The sequence below is a fragment of the Carcharodon carcharias genome, chromosome 20, assembly GCF_017639515.1.
Source record: "Carcharodon carcharias isolate sCarCar2 chromosome 20, sCarCar2.pri, whole genome shotgun sequence".
Taxonomy (NCBI): Eukaryota; Metazoa; Chordata; class Chondrichthyes; order Lamniformes; family Lamnidae; genus Carcharodon; species Carcharodon carcharias.
In genome coordinates, this window is record NC_054486.1 from 25,771,479 (window position 1) to 25,787,360 (window position 15,882).

The window sequence follows — 15,882 nt, forward strand, 5'->3', positions numbered from 1 at the left end:
AGCTGAATTTGAAATTCTACCATGTTGTGATTGCTACCTCCTAGAGGATCATTAACTACGATATCTCTTATTAATCCCACCTCATTAGACATTACTAGATCTAAAAAAGCTTGTTCCTGGGCAGGCTCTGCAACATGTTGCTCTAAGAAACAATCCCTGATGCCCTCTACAAATTTGTCTTCCATGTTACCCCTGCCAATCTGATTTGTCCGGTCAATATGCTGATTAAAATCACCCAAGCCAATTGTAGCACCCTTCTTACATGCCTCCATTATTTCTCTATTTATACTTTGTCCTACAGTGAGGCAACCCTTCAGGTGCTTATAGATGACTCCCACGAGTGACTTCTTCCCCTTGCTATTCTTTATTTCTACCCAAACTGCTATTCCTTATTTCCACCCACGACCTATTGCACCTATATTACTAATCACCAGCACACTGATACCTTCCTTTACTAACAAAGCTACCATCTCCTTTTCCTTTTGGTCTATTTTTCTGGAACATCGAATACCCTTGAATATTGAGTTCTAAGTCTTGGTCACCCTGCAACCACATCTCTGTAATAGCCATCAAGTCATATACATTTGTTTCTATTTGTTCCATCAACTCATCTATCTTGTTACAAATGTTGCGTGCATTCAGAAAAAGAGCTTTAATCTTGTACTTTCTACCATTATTTTTCATTCTGGTTCTAATTTCTGCTGCACTCTCCAGCTTATATTTCCTGCCTCTTCCTGTCACACTTTGATTATTGTTCGCCTCTTCACCACCCTGCACCTCTGCTTTCTCGTTTCTTTTTGATTTTTTAAACTTCCCTTCAATTGAACCCTCCCCTCCACTAATTAGTTTGAAGTCCTATCTACAACCCTAGTTATATGATTCACCAGGACACTGGTCCCAGTATGTTTCAAATGAAGCCCGTCCCAACGGAACAGCTCTCTCCTCCAGTGCTGATGCCAGTGCCCCATGAATCTGAACCCATTTCTCCCACACCAATCTTTGCACAAGACTTATAGTAATCTGGAGATTAGTACCTTTGTGGTTCTGTTTTTTATTTTAGCCCTGAGCAGCACGTAGTGCCTCAGCAGAACCTCTTTCCTAGTCCTACCTGTGTCGTTGGTACCTACGTGGACCATAACAATTGGGCCCTTCCCCTCATACTCCAAGTTCCTCTCCAGCCCAGAAGACATGTCCTTAACCTTTGCACCAGGTAGGCAACAGAGCCTTCAGGACTCTGTCTTTGCTGCAGATAACAGTATCTATTCCCCTATCTGTGCTATCCTCTATTACTACTACAATTCTCTTTTCTCCCCCCACTTGAATGACATTCTGTACCACAGTGCTGTGGTCAGTTCACTCATCCCTGATTTGTAGATCTACAAATTACTACTATGATAGTTTCTAAATCCTCTAATCAATCTAACTCCCAGTTACACTTCGTTAATGCAACAGTAAGACACAGATTTTAAAACACCCAGGCAAAGAAACATGATACCATCATACAGAACAAGTTGAATTCCAAGTGATAAAAACAAAAAAACTGCGGATGCTGGAAATCCAAAACAAAAACAGAATTACCTGGAAAAACTCAGCTGGTCTGGCAGCATCGGCGGAGAAGAAAAGAGTTGACGTTTCGACTCCTCATGACCCTTTGACAGAACTTGAGTCCAAGAAAGGGGTGAATTCCAAGTGAGTTTTCTTAACTTCAGTCCTTGGAGAACAGCAGCTTGAGGCATAAATGCTGAAGGCTTTTCACACACTTATAAGATCTTAAAAATGCCTTCCCTTGCAAACTGTCTTCTCTTCTTTATACTTATCTTTCTCTTTGAATGCAAATACCCATTGTTTCACTATGCCTTTGGATGTTATCTGCCTGATAATAAAACCCTCTTATAGCACTAAGCTTTACCAGTAATCTATGGGGGAAAAAAAACACTGGGCAGAATATTATGCTCGATGCGCAGGCACACACCTGACACGCCCGAGTGTAAAATGACACGCAATGACATCGAGCGTACGGCCCAACGTCATCACACAGTCTTGCAATATTTCATCTGGCAGGCGCACACCGGAGTCGGCTGTGCTGACAATTAAAAGGCCTGTTAAGGCACTATTAAATTCAAATTTACGCTGCCCGCTCAACCTAATGGTTGGTGGGCAGGCAAATAGGCCGAGCAGCCTTTATATTTTTTAGGAAACCTCATCCACGGGTGGGATGAGGTTTCCTAAAGCAAATTAACATCAAATAAAAATTCTATTTTTGAATTAAAAACATGTCCCAGTTCATGTGACAGAGTCACATGAGGGGACATGTTTTATGACAATTTTATTTCCTTTATTTTTTTTTAAACAGTGCTTCATCTCCCCAAGGCAGCTCTGTGCCTCAGGGAGATTGAAGCACTCTTTCGCACACATGCACGAAGATCATGCCAGGCCCACTCGCCCTCCTCCCCCTACCCGTATACAGGCAGCGCTAAGCACTGCCACTCGCGTTCCACGCTGGGCAGGCCTTAATTGGCCCACCAGCGTGAAATCATGGTACAGAGTGATCATGGATGACAGCCCCCGCCAACGGCAAAATCCTGCCCCCCGTTTCTAAACTTCACCTGGCTAGGTGACACATTTCACTGCTCCTTTGAAAAGAATCTAGAACTGGTTCTGTTGAAGGGTCATGAGGACTCGAAACATCAACTCTTTTCTTCTCCGCCGATGCTGCCAGACCTGCTGAGGTTTTCCAGGTAATTTTGTTTTTATCCTGGATGAGGAGTCTAACTTGTTCAACTTGTGAAACTTTGACATCCTCTGGAGGCCTAAAAGAAGGAATAGGAAAAGAAAATTGAGGATGGAAGAGGCGGCGAGAAACCCAGTAAAAAGGCCAGGATCAGGCTGTAGGGGAATTGCCCGTACCCAGGATGTCTTCACAGCAACCAGTGGAGAAGAATGTCTGTACCATTTTACATGTAATCCTGTGGTGGTGGTGGTAGGTGAGGAGACAATGAGAAGAGATGATCTGTCCCATTTAAATTTTCTTAACAACATTAGGCTCTCCTGCTGGGAGAGGCGCTGTATCTATGGCAACAGAGGGGTGAAATATCGAAAGAGATTCCGAGTCACCCTTTATGATGAATAAGGCTGTGTGGAGGATTATTGATTCTATAGAAGACTGACGTCCTGCCATGAAGGTTAATATTTAAACATATGTCTATACACCTTTTGTCTGAATCTCACTGACATAGCCAAAGGTTAAAGTTGATATGAGGTGATTTGCATGATTGATAAAAGGCTTTCAACGTGCTTGCATTTCATAAATCATAAACTTACATAGACAAGATATAATAATTTCAGAAAATGCTACACAGAAGGAAGACATTTGGCCCATCATATCTATGCCAATTCCATGAAAGTGTAATCCATTTAGTCCCAGTGCCCTGCTCTACCATAGCCCTGCATTTTTCCCCATTCAGATATTTATCCCATACCCTTTTGAAGGTTTCTATTGAATCTGCTTCCAACTGTATGAAGAATAAAAGTTTTAATAATATATAGCTTCTTTGGTATTTGTGCTGTCTTATCTATCTAAAGATGGAAATCCTGGAAAAAAAATTCAACACAAATACAGTAGGCAATGTTACTATGTGACTGAATCACCTAATAAAGGAGCCCCTGGGGGAAGTGGTTGGGGAGAATTATTTTGACCCCTGATGGTGGGACAGGATGAGCACCTAAGTGGCCTACTCCTGTTTCTAAAGCTGCACTCTCCAGGCCTGTTTGTTAGTGCTCCAATGGTTTCAGGCCACCACATTTTCTATGTTACAGTGGTGACTCCACTCCAAAGTTCAACTCTGTAGCGCTGTTATTTGCAGTGCTAAGGGGCTGGCAGACTTCTGACATGGTCTGTACCCATCACCATGTGGTGAAGGATAATAGTGCAGGTATCGCAAACATACACTGGATTGGGCAGATTATGACATCAGTCAGTATCTAACGCTAATTTGGCCCGTGACCTGCCCTTTTGAATCTCATTGATCCTGTTAATGCCCTCTCAAACACACACACACACACACACACACACCTGAACGTGCATTTAGCTACACGAGGGAACTTCGCCAGTGCTTGTTAAAGGGATCACCATGGAGTTTTCATGTGAGACGCTTCTGACTTTCTTTTTATGCTACAGTGTGAAATGGTTACAGCTGGCCTAGTTAAGTTCATAATTTTCAAAATGGAAGTACTGTGCACTATTATTGGAGGAGTTGACAAAAGTTCTTACAGAAGGAAGTGATGTGGATTTGAAAGACCTCTGAACTTGTTTCCTGTCATGGGACTATAGTTACAGTTTCTCTAAGCTGAAGCATGACAGGGAGGTGCAGCAGAGAGGAGTAGTAGTTTGCAGAAGGAGGAGGGGGGCTCTGATCAGAAGGTCATACCCATCCCTTTTCTTCAGAGAATATATCTATTCCAACTCAGCCAGGAGCAGTATCTGTGTCGGCTGCGCTTCACTAGTGAGATGGTGGTAGAATTGTATTTCCAACCTGACCTGCAGCCGCGGAGCAGGATGACAACACCACCAGCGACCATCAAGGTCACCGTGGCCCACAATTTCTAAGCCAGCTGAACCTTCCAGGCTGGAGCCAGTGACATCATTGAAATTTTTTAGTTTGCCATGCATCTGGGATATCACCAAGGGCCTCTGTGTCTTCTCTCTACACAGAAAGAATCAAGAGGAGGGGGAATGTGGCTTTGCCAGGATAATGGACTTTCCAATGTTGATAGAAACCATCAGCTGAACACAGGAATCTGGGGGTGCCACATCTCAATATGGAGATGTGCTCAAACCACTCCCTGAACATGTAGTTGGTGTGTGATCATTAATAGGCCATCATGTTGCCGAATTCCTTCCATCCCAGCAACAGTCAAGATACCTTCACCCTGTGCCAGTCAGCTATTGTTTTCAAGCCACCATGTTAAAACAAAGAGGTAGCTGCTTGACAACAAGGGCTAACCGCTCTACACGTGTCTAATGACCCCTTTCACAACCCCGCCATGCTTGGACAGCATCCTTAAAATGAGAACCTTGCTGCAACTGGGAATGTCATGGAGCAGACCAATGACGTGCTGAAAGAATGGTTCTGCTACTTGGTCCACTTAGATGGAGCCCTCCAGTACTTGCCAGAGCATGTGCCTCAATTTGTGGCGGTCTGCTACATTTATCACAACCCGACAGTCATCAGAATGCAATCCTTAACACCAGGCTGTTGGCGACCTTTTTTATATTATTTGCTAATGGGGTGAGAGGGTTGCTGGCTAGGCCAGCATTTATTGCCCACCCCTAACTGCCCTTGAGAAGGTGGTGGTGAGCTGTCTTCTTGAACCGCTGCAATCCATGTGGTGTAGGAACATCCACAGTGCTGCTAGGAAAGGACTTCCAGGATTTTGACCCAGCAACAATGAAGCAATGGTGATATATTTCCAAGTCAGGATAGTTAGTGGATTGGAGGGGAACTTCCGGGTGCTGGTGTTCCCATCTGTCTGCTGTCCCTGTCCTTCTAGATCCATGTATCGCTACTTTTCAAGCAAGGGTCACCTTAGCAAATAAACCTGCAAAGTGAGAGCCACACCAACTACTATAGAGGAAATTGGCTGCTTCACTCCTGCTTGTGATAATACAAAGGAAAAAGGACATTAATCGAAAAGCAGAGTACATTGTTCTTTCTGGGGAATGCAGGCTTGAAGTGGACTGACTTGGCTGTGCCTCAGTGCTAGGGTGAGAGAATTACCTGCAGAATGTGCTTTGCTCTCCTGATGAGCTAGTGGCGCACTCCTGTACGCCACATCCTACTGCGATGGTGGCTGCCCCTCGGACACTTCCAGTGGCCAACTGCATTGAAATGCCAGGTGGTGCCTCCCTGGGTGGAGGCTGTTGTCAGGATCAGTTCACTCCTAAAGGAGTGGCCCTGTCTCCTGGATGCAAATGGACCTCTCACACACAAACAGTCTCTCAGTCCTACACGCACGCATGCACGCATACTCTCTTACTCACTTGCGCACACACACATCTCTCTGTCTCTCATTCCCACGTACACCCCCACACATGCACTCACTCCCACATACTCAGCAGCCAGTGTCTCTTTCCTCCACCACCCACAACCTGGGGCTTCACTCGCAGAGGCTCAGTCCTGGACCTCGCAGCGGCCCCAGCGCTCTGCTCCGCTGCATTCTGCTCTCTGGACCCTGGTTGGAGGTGCTGACGCTCTGTTCTGGCAGCACTACACCACTGGTCGGGGAGCTGCATTTCGAGTCAGTGGGAACTGCCACTGCCCGTGGGCTTGCAATGAAGAGTACTGTTCTAGATGGTTGTGCCCATGGGTTTAGAAAGTTTTGTCTAAGGAGCCTTGGTGAGTTCCTGTAGTGCATCTGCTGCCACAATTCGTCGATGGTGGAGGGAGTGAATGTTTGTAGATGGAGTACCAATCAAGTGGGCTTTGCCCTGGATGGTGCATCTCAGAAGGATGTGTTCAGGACACCATTGCGCTAGATTGGCTGACCATGAGCATCTCATAAGGCGCTGAACAAAAATCCCCAGATAACCATTGTTCCACCTTTCTGTACCTCTCTCGTGGACCATCACAGTATCTTCTTGGCCAAAATCCCAAAATAAAAGACACCACAAACCAATTAATCTATACCAACTTTATACAAACAACCCTTGGAATAAACGTAATGCATTTAATCATTCATCCTTGTGCTTTCAATTAATGCCTGCCTTAAAAGTGTCTTTGGCTGACCTGGTGATTCTGCAGTGCTACCACAGTGGCTGCAGTATGTCTGGTGGAAAGCTCCTGAATAATTATGAAGGAGAATACAGATGACCTTGCAGGATTAGCTCAAGCACCTTGAGGACATGGCTTCAGACTGCACCATAGAACATAAGAACTAGGAGCAGGAGTAGGCAATTCAGCCCCTCGATCCTGTCCCGCCATTCATTACGATCATGGCTGATCTCATTTCAGCCTCAACTCCAATTTCCCGCCCTCTTCCCATAACCTTTCAATCCATTACTAATTAAAAATCTGTCTATCTCCTCAAATTTATTCAGCATCCCGGCATCCACTGCACTCTGAGGTAGTGAATTCCACAGATTCACGACCCTTTGAGAAAAGTAATTCCTCCTCATCTCTGATTTAAATCTACCACCCCTTAGCCTAAAACTATGGCCTCTCATTCTAGAATACCCCAGAAGGGGAAACATCAGTTTCACGTCTACTTTGTCTATCCCCTTTAGCAACTTATATACTTCAATTAGATCTCCTCTCATCCTTCTAAACTCTAGCGAGTATAGGCATAAACTGCTCAATCTCTCCTCATAAGACAAGCCCTACATCTCTGGAATCAATCTAGTGAGCCTCCTCTGAACCGCCTCCAGTGCAATTACATCCTTCCTCAAGTGAAGGGGACCAAAACTGTGCACAGTACTCCAGGTGCGATGTCACCAATGCCTTGTACAGTTGCAACAACACTTCCCTATTTTTAGACTCTATTCCTTTAGCAATAAATGCCAAAATTCCATTTGCCTTCCTTATTACCTGCTGTACCTGCAAACTAGCTTTCAGTGATTCATGCACGAGGACACCCAGATCCCTCTGCACTGAAGCATTCTGATGTTTCTCTCCATTCAAATAATGAGTCGCCTTCTCAGCATGGGAGGCACCTGTCTGGGCTGATGGACAGCCACAAGGGCACTGGTGGAGTGGCAGTGGTGGGAGCATGAACACTACCATCCTGACAAAGGACAGCAGGCTCCTGCACCATGGAGACACTGCCAGTCCGCTGACTCCTCAGCAATCCTAATAATCAGAGCACATATCGCTCGATTGCTTTGAGTCCCTGAACATTTCTTTGAATACTGGTATCTGCAGCCATGATGGCAGTAGTCTGAACCTGCTTGGCACCAAGTTAGACTTGTGTGGCAACAAGCAGAGATCTTATGACCTCAATCTGAGCTTCCATTGCAACATACGGGTACTGAATGGCTTCTGCCTGTGCTGCAATGGAAGCTGAGACATTGGCCATCAGAGTTGCATCATGGCTGTGTCCACAAGTACTATCATATCATTTAGCCACCACTTCCACACTGGAAAGGATGGGCTCCAAGCTCTGCGTAAAGCCCTGTGCCAAACTGGAGCCGGACTCCTCCATGTTCCTTAACAGTGACTTTGGTCTCTGCGGCAGGCCTGCTAATGCACCAGGCTTTTCTGTGTGCATGTTTGTCAGCTTTCTCTGTACTCCAGTCCAACAAAGTCCTCATATGAGTCCTCTGCAGCAGAAATCATCTGTGACCACACCATCTAGGGAGGTGGCACAGGCACAGTCCTTTCCCTGTGGCCTGGTTGTGGCATATTTATGCCCAGTCACTCACCATTGCAGACCTCAACTCTGTCTTACTCTTTAAAGTATGCACTTTTCCAGTATCTGAGCTGGTGACTGCAAATGTCAAATCAAGTGATAGTGCTGTTCTTGCCTTGCATCGTCGAGCACTGTTTGCTGGCCAATCAGCAGGTCTTGGGTATCTGAAAGCATAAGTGCGCAAGAGCAGTATTGGGAGATTGGATAGAATGCATGAGGTACATGCTGACGCCATCTACAGCTTGTACTTCGTACCAGGTTGCTGAATAAGGGTCAAGTATGATTTGAAAATGTGGTTAAGGCGGTAACACACTGCTACCCTGGCTGGTTTCAGGGTTGCCGGTTGCGTCATTAACAGTCACTATTAATGTGACACACCATCTCCTCCAATAAGGTGAGGACATGCAGCCATTGGCTGCCCCCTGGCTGTTCTTTGCTGCTCCCCCTGTTATATGCCACTTTGCCTGTAAGAGAGGGGAAGTGTGTCAGTGAGTATGTCCCTGTCTGTCTGCGTTCAGGTGAAGTGCCTTATAGCTGAATAGTTGGATGTGGGAACTGAGCTGTGAGGGTGAGTGAAGCATTTGAATGTTAAGACACAAGTCCTGATTGCTGGAGATTGTTGATAAGTGAGTGGCTGAGTGTATTGCATTGAGCAGTGTGCGTGCATTTCTAGGACATGGTATTTGAAAATGCATTCACCCACTTTGAAATCTTTGAACTTTTTCCAGCATTGTAGCCAGCTCCTCGGGGCCAAATTTCAGGCATTGACCTCTGGCTAACTGTTCCCATTTCCTTCAAAGTGCTTTGAAGAACCTTCCAGATCCCTGTGGAAAGATCAGCGCCCTCTACTTCTTTATACCTCTTGCACCAGGAGCTCCTGCACTGCTTCGAAGAACTTGGGAGCCTTTTTTTCTGGCTTGCTGCATCATTTCTCAGCTTTCCTCCTGCTCTTAAAGTCCATCCCAACCACCCTGCACCCTTCTTTTCAAAGTTGTAAGCTGGCTTTAGTAGGTGCTAGCCTTGCACAAACCTAGGTCCCCTGTTGAGCATGCAGCTACTCAGTAGCGTGTTTAGCACTGGGTCGCATGCACCACCAAGGAGATGAGCAGCCAGCATGAGGTTTGAGTTCTGCATGCGTCGCCCCCATTAGGCACAGGCTAATGCAGTTCCCTGCCCCATAAAGGATTTTATCCAATCTATTTGTATTGCACTTCAATAACAAACATCCAGTTAATACCTCTGAAGTATTTGGGGGCAGAAAATCGTTCAGCTTAATACATAATCTGTACTTAATACATGGGTGATTGCGTGCATGTCTGCATGCATGGAGAACAGTGCTTCCTACCGAGTACTTGAATCTTACGAATCGGTGGCACAATTTATTGATGCATCAGTAGCCCAAATTGTTTGTGTGTGAAGGTGCTTTATCGAGCCATTGTCCTATTTTGTGTTTATTTTGACTTCTAAGACATGAGTTCTGACCGTCTTTGCCTTAGGATGAGATTAAGTTCTCCCTACCTCTCTCTCTGTCTCCCCAGGCATTGCTCTAGTTACTATCCAATTGCAGGGGTTGCCGGTTCCACTTCAGGTGAACAACGTTACCGTTGAGGGATCTCGCAATTCTACAGGTACAGTCTCCACACAGTCAAGCACCAGACCTCCTGGGACTGAGACAGAAGGCACTGGTTCAGCTGATTTGGCACAAGGGGAAGAACCTAAATCAGAAGCCTTGACAGGTTCAGTTGGTAAGAAATAGTACATCTGTACTTTGCTGTGTGTTTTCCACAGTATATTTTAGAATAGCATTAAATGCGTATCCCTGTATTTTCTGCAGGATTGCATTTCACTTCTTGCTGTCCTATGCAAAGCAGTTGGTGGACGGCATAGATTGTCTGCTGGTCCCATGAATGTAGGCACAAAGATGTGACCTGATGAAAGTACCAGATGGCTGTAGACCACAGTGTGATAGGAGGTGTGTTGCCCAACATCTCTGGGAATTGAAAAGCAGCCAGGAGTTATCAAGTGCAGATTCCTGGATAATCAAGCACCCACACCCCCAGCCTGCCTCTTTGGGACAGAAATAGGAGCAGGAGTAGGCCATTCAGCACCTTGAATTTGCTCCTCCATTCAGAAAAATCATGGTTGATCCGAATGTAGCCTTAACTCCACTTTCGTGCCTGACCCCCATAACCTTTGACTCCCTTGTCAATCAAAAGTCTGTCTAGCTCAGCCTTGAATATATTCGTCGACTTAGCCTCCACTGCTCTCTGAGGAAGATGATTCCAAACACCAAAAACCCACTGAAAGAAGAAATCCCTCCTCATTTCCCTCTTAACTGGGAGACCTGTTATTTTGAAACTGTGTCCTCTAGTTCTAAATTCCCCCACGAGGGGAAACATTCTCTCAGCATCAGTCAAGACCCCCTCAGAATCTTTTATGTTTAAATAAGATCACCTCTAATTCTTCTAAATTCCAATGAGTATAGGCCAAAACTGCTCAGCCTTTCCTCATATGACAAACCACTCATCCCTGAAATCAGCCTAGGGAAGCTTCTCTTATCTGTTTCCGATTAAAATATGTCCCCCCTTAAGTAAGGAGACTAAAACTGTACACGTTACTTTAGGTGTCATCTTACCAATGCCCTGTAGCAAGCCATCGCTATTTTTATACTCCATCCCCCTTATAATAAAGACCAACAGTCCATTTACCTTCCTAATTACTTGGTATACCTCATGCTAACCTTTGTGATTCATATATGAGAGCACCCAGGTCCCTCTGTACCGCAGCATTCTGTAATCTCTGTCCATTTAACTAATATTCTGCTTTTTCATTCTTGCTACCAAAATGGACAGCCTAGCTTTTTCCCACATTATACTCCAAATGCCATATTTTTGCCCACTCATTTAGCCCATCTATATTCCTTTGCAAACTCTTGTATCCTCCTCACAACTTGCTTTCCTATCTATCTTCGTATCGTCAGCAAATTTGGCAACAGTACAGCCGCTCCCTTCATCCAAGTCATTGATCTGGATTAAAAATAGTTGAGGCCCCAGCACTGATCCCTATGGCACTCCATTAGTTACAGTTTGCCACCTCGGAAATAACCTATTTACCCTGACTAGTTAGCCAGTCCTCCACCCTGCTAATATATTACCCCAAATGCCTTGTGTAGTCATCTTTTATGTTATTTCAAATGCCTTTTGGAAATCCAAATACACTATATCTGCTGGTTTCCCTTTGTCCATCCTGTTACACCTCATAGAGCTCTAATAGATTTGTCAAATGTAATTTCCCTTTCATAAAACCACGCTGACTCTACTTGATTCCATTACGATTTTCATCATTTGACATAAATTGAGTCAGAATGGTTACTTTTGCAAGGCATTAAATTTCCATGGTTTGATTGCAACAATGATATAGGACAGGTGATGGCCCTTACAGTTCCTCACATGTTGCTTTTCTCACTGTTCACCGATCGAGGCACTGGTTAATGGCCAAACACTTCACTGGAATGCAGATAGGAAGGTGACTCATTCGAGCTGATGTCGCATATTTCACAGTAACCACTCAAAGAACAATAGTAGATAATAGAATATGTTGCTTGCGCATCCTGTGACTAGTGACATGGAAGATAGGAATCAAGAGAAAAATAGCTTATTTGTAACTGTTGCTACACTGTAACTTAAGTACACAATATATGGCACCTACAGAGCACCAGTAAACTCTCAATTCCATGTTTTAATACTTTTCTATCTCACTCCAGATAATAAAACTTCTTCCTTCCTGATGCCAAGAATAGTGAATGTGACCTCGCTGGCTACTGGGGAAGCTCCATCGCTGAATCTAGAAGGGATGAGTGATTCTTTTATAGAAGTGGATCCTCAAGCTCTTGACTTCAGCATGAAAGGGAGAAAACAGCGTACAACACAAGGACAGCAAAGTTCTATAGACAGTAAAAGAACATCTGACCTAAAGAACAGCTCACAAGTGACTGGGGAGTTTACTGTACTTGGTGAAAGTGAGGTCATGCCGTTTCTTATTGTGTCGTCAGAGGCTTCTAAGGCCGAACGTCACCAGCAACAAACACAGCAGGTTCCAACGCCTCGTGTAATGTGTTCTGACAAGGTCAGTAGATCACCAAAGGCATTGGATCTCTCTGGTTTGCCTGTCGGAGCTGCAGTGTCTTGCACAGAGAAGGCTTGGACCCAAGAGGAGACCTCGACTCGGTCAGTGCCAACAACCCAAGTAATACTTGGAGATAAATTGGAGCTTCAGGTGATGAGCAGTCAGGTGCAGACCTGCAGCACGGGTAAAACTATTGGGCTGAGTGATGGAGATGCAGAACTGTCATCATCTCAGCTGCTTGAACCACTGTTGAAAGCAAATGGCACAGCAACTGGTGAAATGGACACTGAGGGATACGAGCCATTCACTTCGCTTTTAAATGAATTTGCATTTTTAAACCATCAGTTCTCTGACAGTGAGGAAAATCCAGATGCATCTTCAATGTCTGATCACCAGGCATTGAGCTTTATTGACAGTGGGAATCAAGGAGACGACATGGATGAATTGTCATTGATCCACGGGCCAATAAGACTGGTGGACATCGATGGTGCTGATGAAGCCACTGAACTGAAGCAGGTGTCAGAGAGAGAGAGTGGTGGTTCCACTAGCCCCCTGGTATTGCAATTGGAAGGGGAGGACTTGAATGTTGAGCAGCTGCTCAGTGGTGGGATGCCTGTGGATTCCCAGAACGAGTTGGATGATGGTACACTGGACTTTGAAGGCAACTCTACTTGTGGTGCAGACAGTTCAGTGAATGTTTCCCCTCCCCCACTTGTACACATGAAGGCATCCTCACCTTCAGGAAACACTGAGGTCCCAAGCAGTTTAGACATGCTTTGGAGACCAATGCCAAAGTTGGCACCCCTTGGCCTAATCAGGGTATCTGGAAAGGGTGAATCAGTAGCACTGACTGAGCACTCTTCAGAGAATAACAAACCTATGCCCGCACTAGCTCGGATTTCATCCCCACAACAGACAAGTACAGAGAGTCCAAGCAGTGTTTCAGGAGAACACTACAACAATTCCTCTGTGAAAGAGTAATTAAACTGCTGCTTTGAATTACTGTTTTTGTTAGCTTTTGAGGATTCTACACAGAAAACTAATAAACTGTTTGGTATCTTCAGTGAGTTTAAATATGGAATTGAAATGAATGCAGATTGAATTGAACTTTGGAGATCTGTGATCATGCAGGGAGTGCTATTAAAGTAACCAATGAAGTGTGTTGAATCTGGCAAGTCACCAGATAATGGATCTGATGTATAGTTTCCAGCTACTTTTCACCATGAATTTGTGGTGATCACAGAGCTGATGGCCATAGTGCGATAATTCACAGGGAACTCAGCTGAATTTGGGCATTTTGAAGCTTGGTTTTATGATGTGGAATCTTCTATTTGAAATCATTTCTGGACTTTTTGTACAGTTTCTAAAAATGTCACCTTAAGCATGAAGATGCTGAGCATAACTTCCTGGGTGGGTGAATAAACACCTTTTGTATGTAGCTTGTATAGGATGGAGATTTGAGCTTTACTAGAGCAATCATTCAGCTGTAACAAACTGACTTTCTCTCAGTGGTTTTGCTAACTAATGTTCTCAATAGCTGAGGGAGTGTTGGTGCATTTGAAATGCATCAAACCTTCCTTTTGGATTTCCTAATACTGGACAAATGAGATTTGAATAGAATGTATTGTGTTGATAATTGATGAAAATGAATTGATTAATGATGAGTACAAGATTATCGACAGACGAAATCTGATTTTTGGTGTATCTTGGATAATATGTAAATACTGTACTACATATTTTAAAAACCAGATTGTGAAATAGAGATTTCTTTCTCAAGTGTTTTTTTTTTGTTTTCTTTTGTTGAGATCCCACTATTTTTTTAGAAAATGCACACTGCTAACACAGATCTGATTAGAACCTCCCTGTGTATGTGGTAAGAGGGCATGCTTGACCTTGGAATAAAACCCATTAAACCAGGTACTTTACTTGCCTTTAACAGACGTTGTGTGCATTATGCCTTTCGTAATTTGATGTATTGGCGACTGCAATGAAGCAAGTAACTTGTGTTTCATTTGGATTTTGATTAGCAAAGGGGGCCTGTGTACTTCATGGAATTTACTTCTGAAGTGGTATTTAAATTGAATCAGATCACTTAACAGTTTCACTCATTTATTCAGTTTCTACATACGAAGGATAGGCCCAATTCATCCCTTCCCCACCCGAGTTACGATTCAAGTGTCAGTCCCTTTAAGACTGACTCACAACAGTCGCCACAACAGGTTTTGTTCCTTGCTATGCTGAATGCGAGGCTTCATTCAAGATTTATTTTTTTTCTCCTTTCAGCATGGATACCAGGAAAGAAAATCTTCAGCTTATTTGCCCAATTCTATCTATATATTAAAAAAATTCATAAGTTATGTGCCTTATGTTCACAAAGCTTACTCCCAATTGTTAAAATTTTACATCATGCTTTTCTATCAACACTTAACATTCTAATTTGCTGTTTCAAAGATATTGTGTAGGCTGTAGCCATTAGTTGGCTCTGGAGCAAGTTTCTGAAGCCCTCCAATTCAGACATCACCTTCAATATAAAAGTGCAGTGTGGCTGTTGGCATGCCACCAAGCCAATGAAGCATTTGCATGTGGCAATACTCAAAGACCAGCCCAAGTGTTAGTGCTGATAAAGGACCATACTTTGATATCTGCACTTAGCCATGGTAAAGAACTTCAGTGCAATATTGTCAGGCTACAGCATCAAATTGCACATTATGGTTCTTCATGAAAGGTATTTTCAATCTGTACAAAGGGGGTTTCCCTCCATCTCTCCTGAAAGTTTACTATTAACATCCCATAGAATTGTTATAGATGAGCCCCAGAGTCAAACCCCTTGTGCATTCCTATTTGCTAGCCTAGACAGCATTAAATTTACAGATTGGAGGCAAAGTGTTAGGTAATTACTGACATCCTACATTCTGGCAGTCCAGCAACCAATCTTGTTAATGACACTGGGCAATGTCATTAAACAATGCCATAAAATAAATTGCCTTTTGACCTTGAAATAATTCACTAATAATATGTTAAAAATCTTGCATGTGATGTGTACTTCATGCCCACATTTACTTCTGCTTTTTGAGTCAGAATTTTGTATGTTTAATTATAATGGAAAAGTCAGTGTTTGCCCACATTTGCAAATCTCTCAGCACTAGATGGCAATCTTGTTCATCTCCCAAGCACATTAGAACAATGAAAGGAAATCAAGTGTCTCCTTGCCTGCTCTGTTACCAGTGCCACCCCAAAACTTCATATGCCATTGCTCTTTGGCCCACTCCATGTTTGCCTTGTTATCACATGGCCATTTATTTTCATACCCTGCACACCACCTCCCCCACCTCAGCCTCTGTCCACTTCTAACCC

General features: G+C 44.0%; 1 protein-coding gene across 3 annotated transcripts in view; it reads left to right on the top strand.

Moving 5' to 3' along the window:
- Window positions 1–14,288, top strand: part of mgaa (MAX dimerization protein MGA a) — a 115,198-nt gene extending 100,910 nt beyond the window's left edge. For 2 of the 3 annotated variants that reach the window (XM_041214335.1, XM_041214336.1), the window contains exons 24-25: window positions 9,942–10,148; window positions 12,167–14,288. In XM_041214335.1, coding sequence (XP_041070269.1) covers window positions 9,942–10,148; window positions 12,167–13,509 — 1,550 coding nt within the window. In that variant the 3' untranslated portion in view covers window positions 13,510–14,288. Of the gene's footprint in view, window positions 1–3,042; window positions 3,178–9,941; window positions 10,149–12,166 lie in introns of those variants that run through there. The other variant, XM_041214337.1, reaches the window with a different exon arrangement.
- The last annotated feature ends 1,594 nt before the right edge of the window (window positions 14,289–15,882 follow it).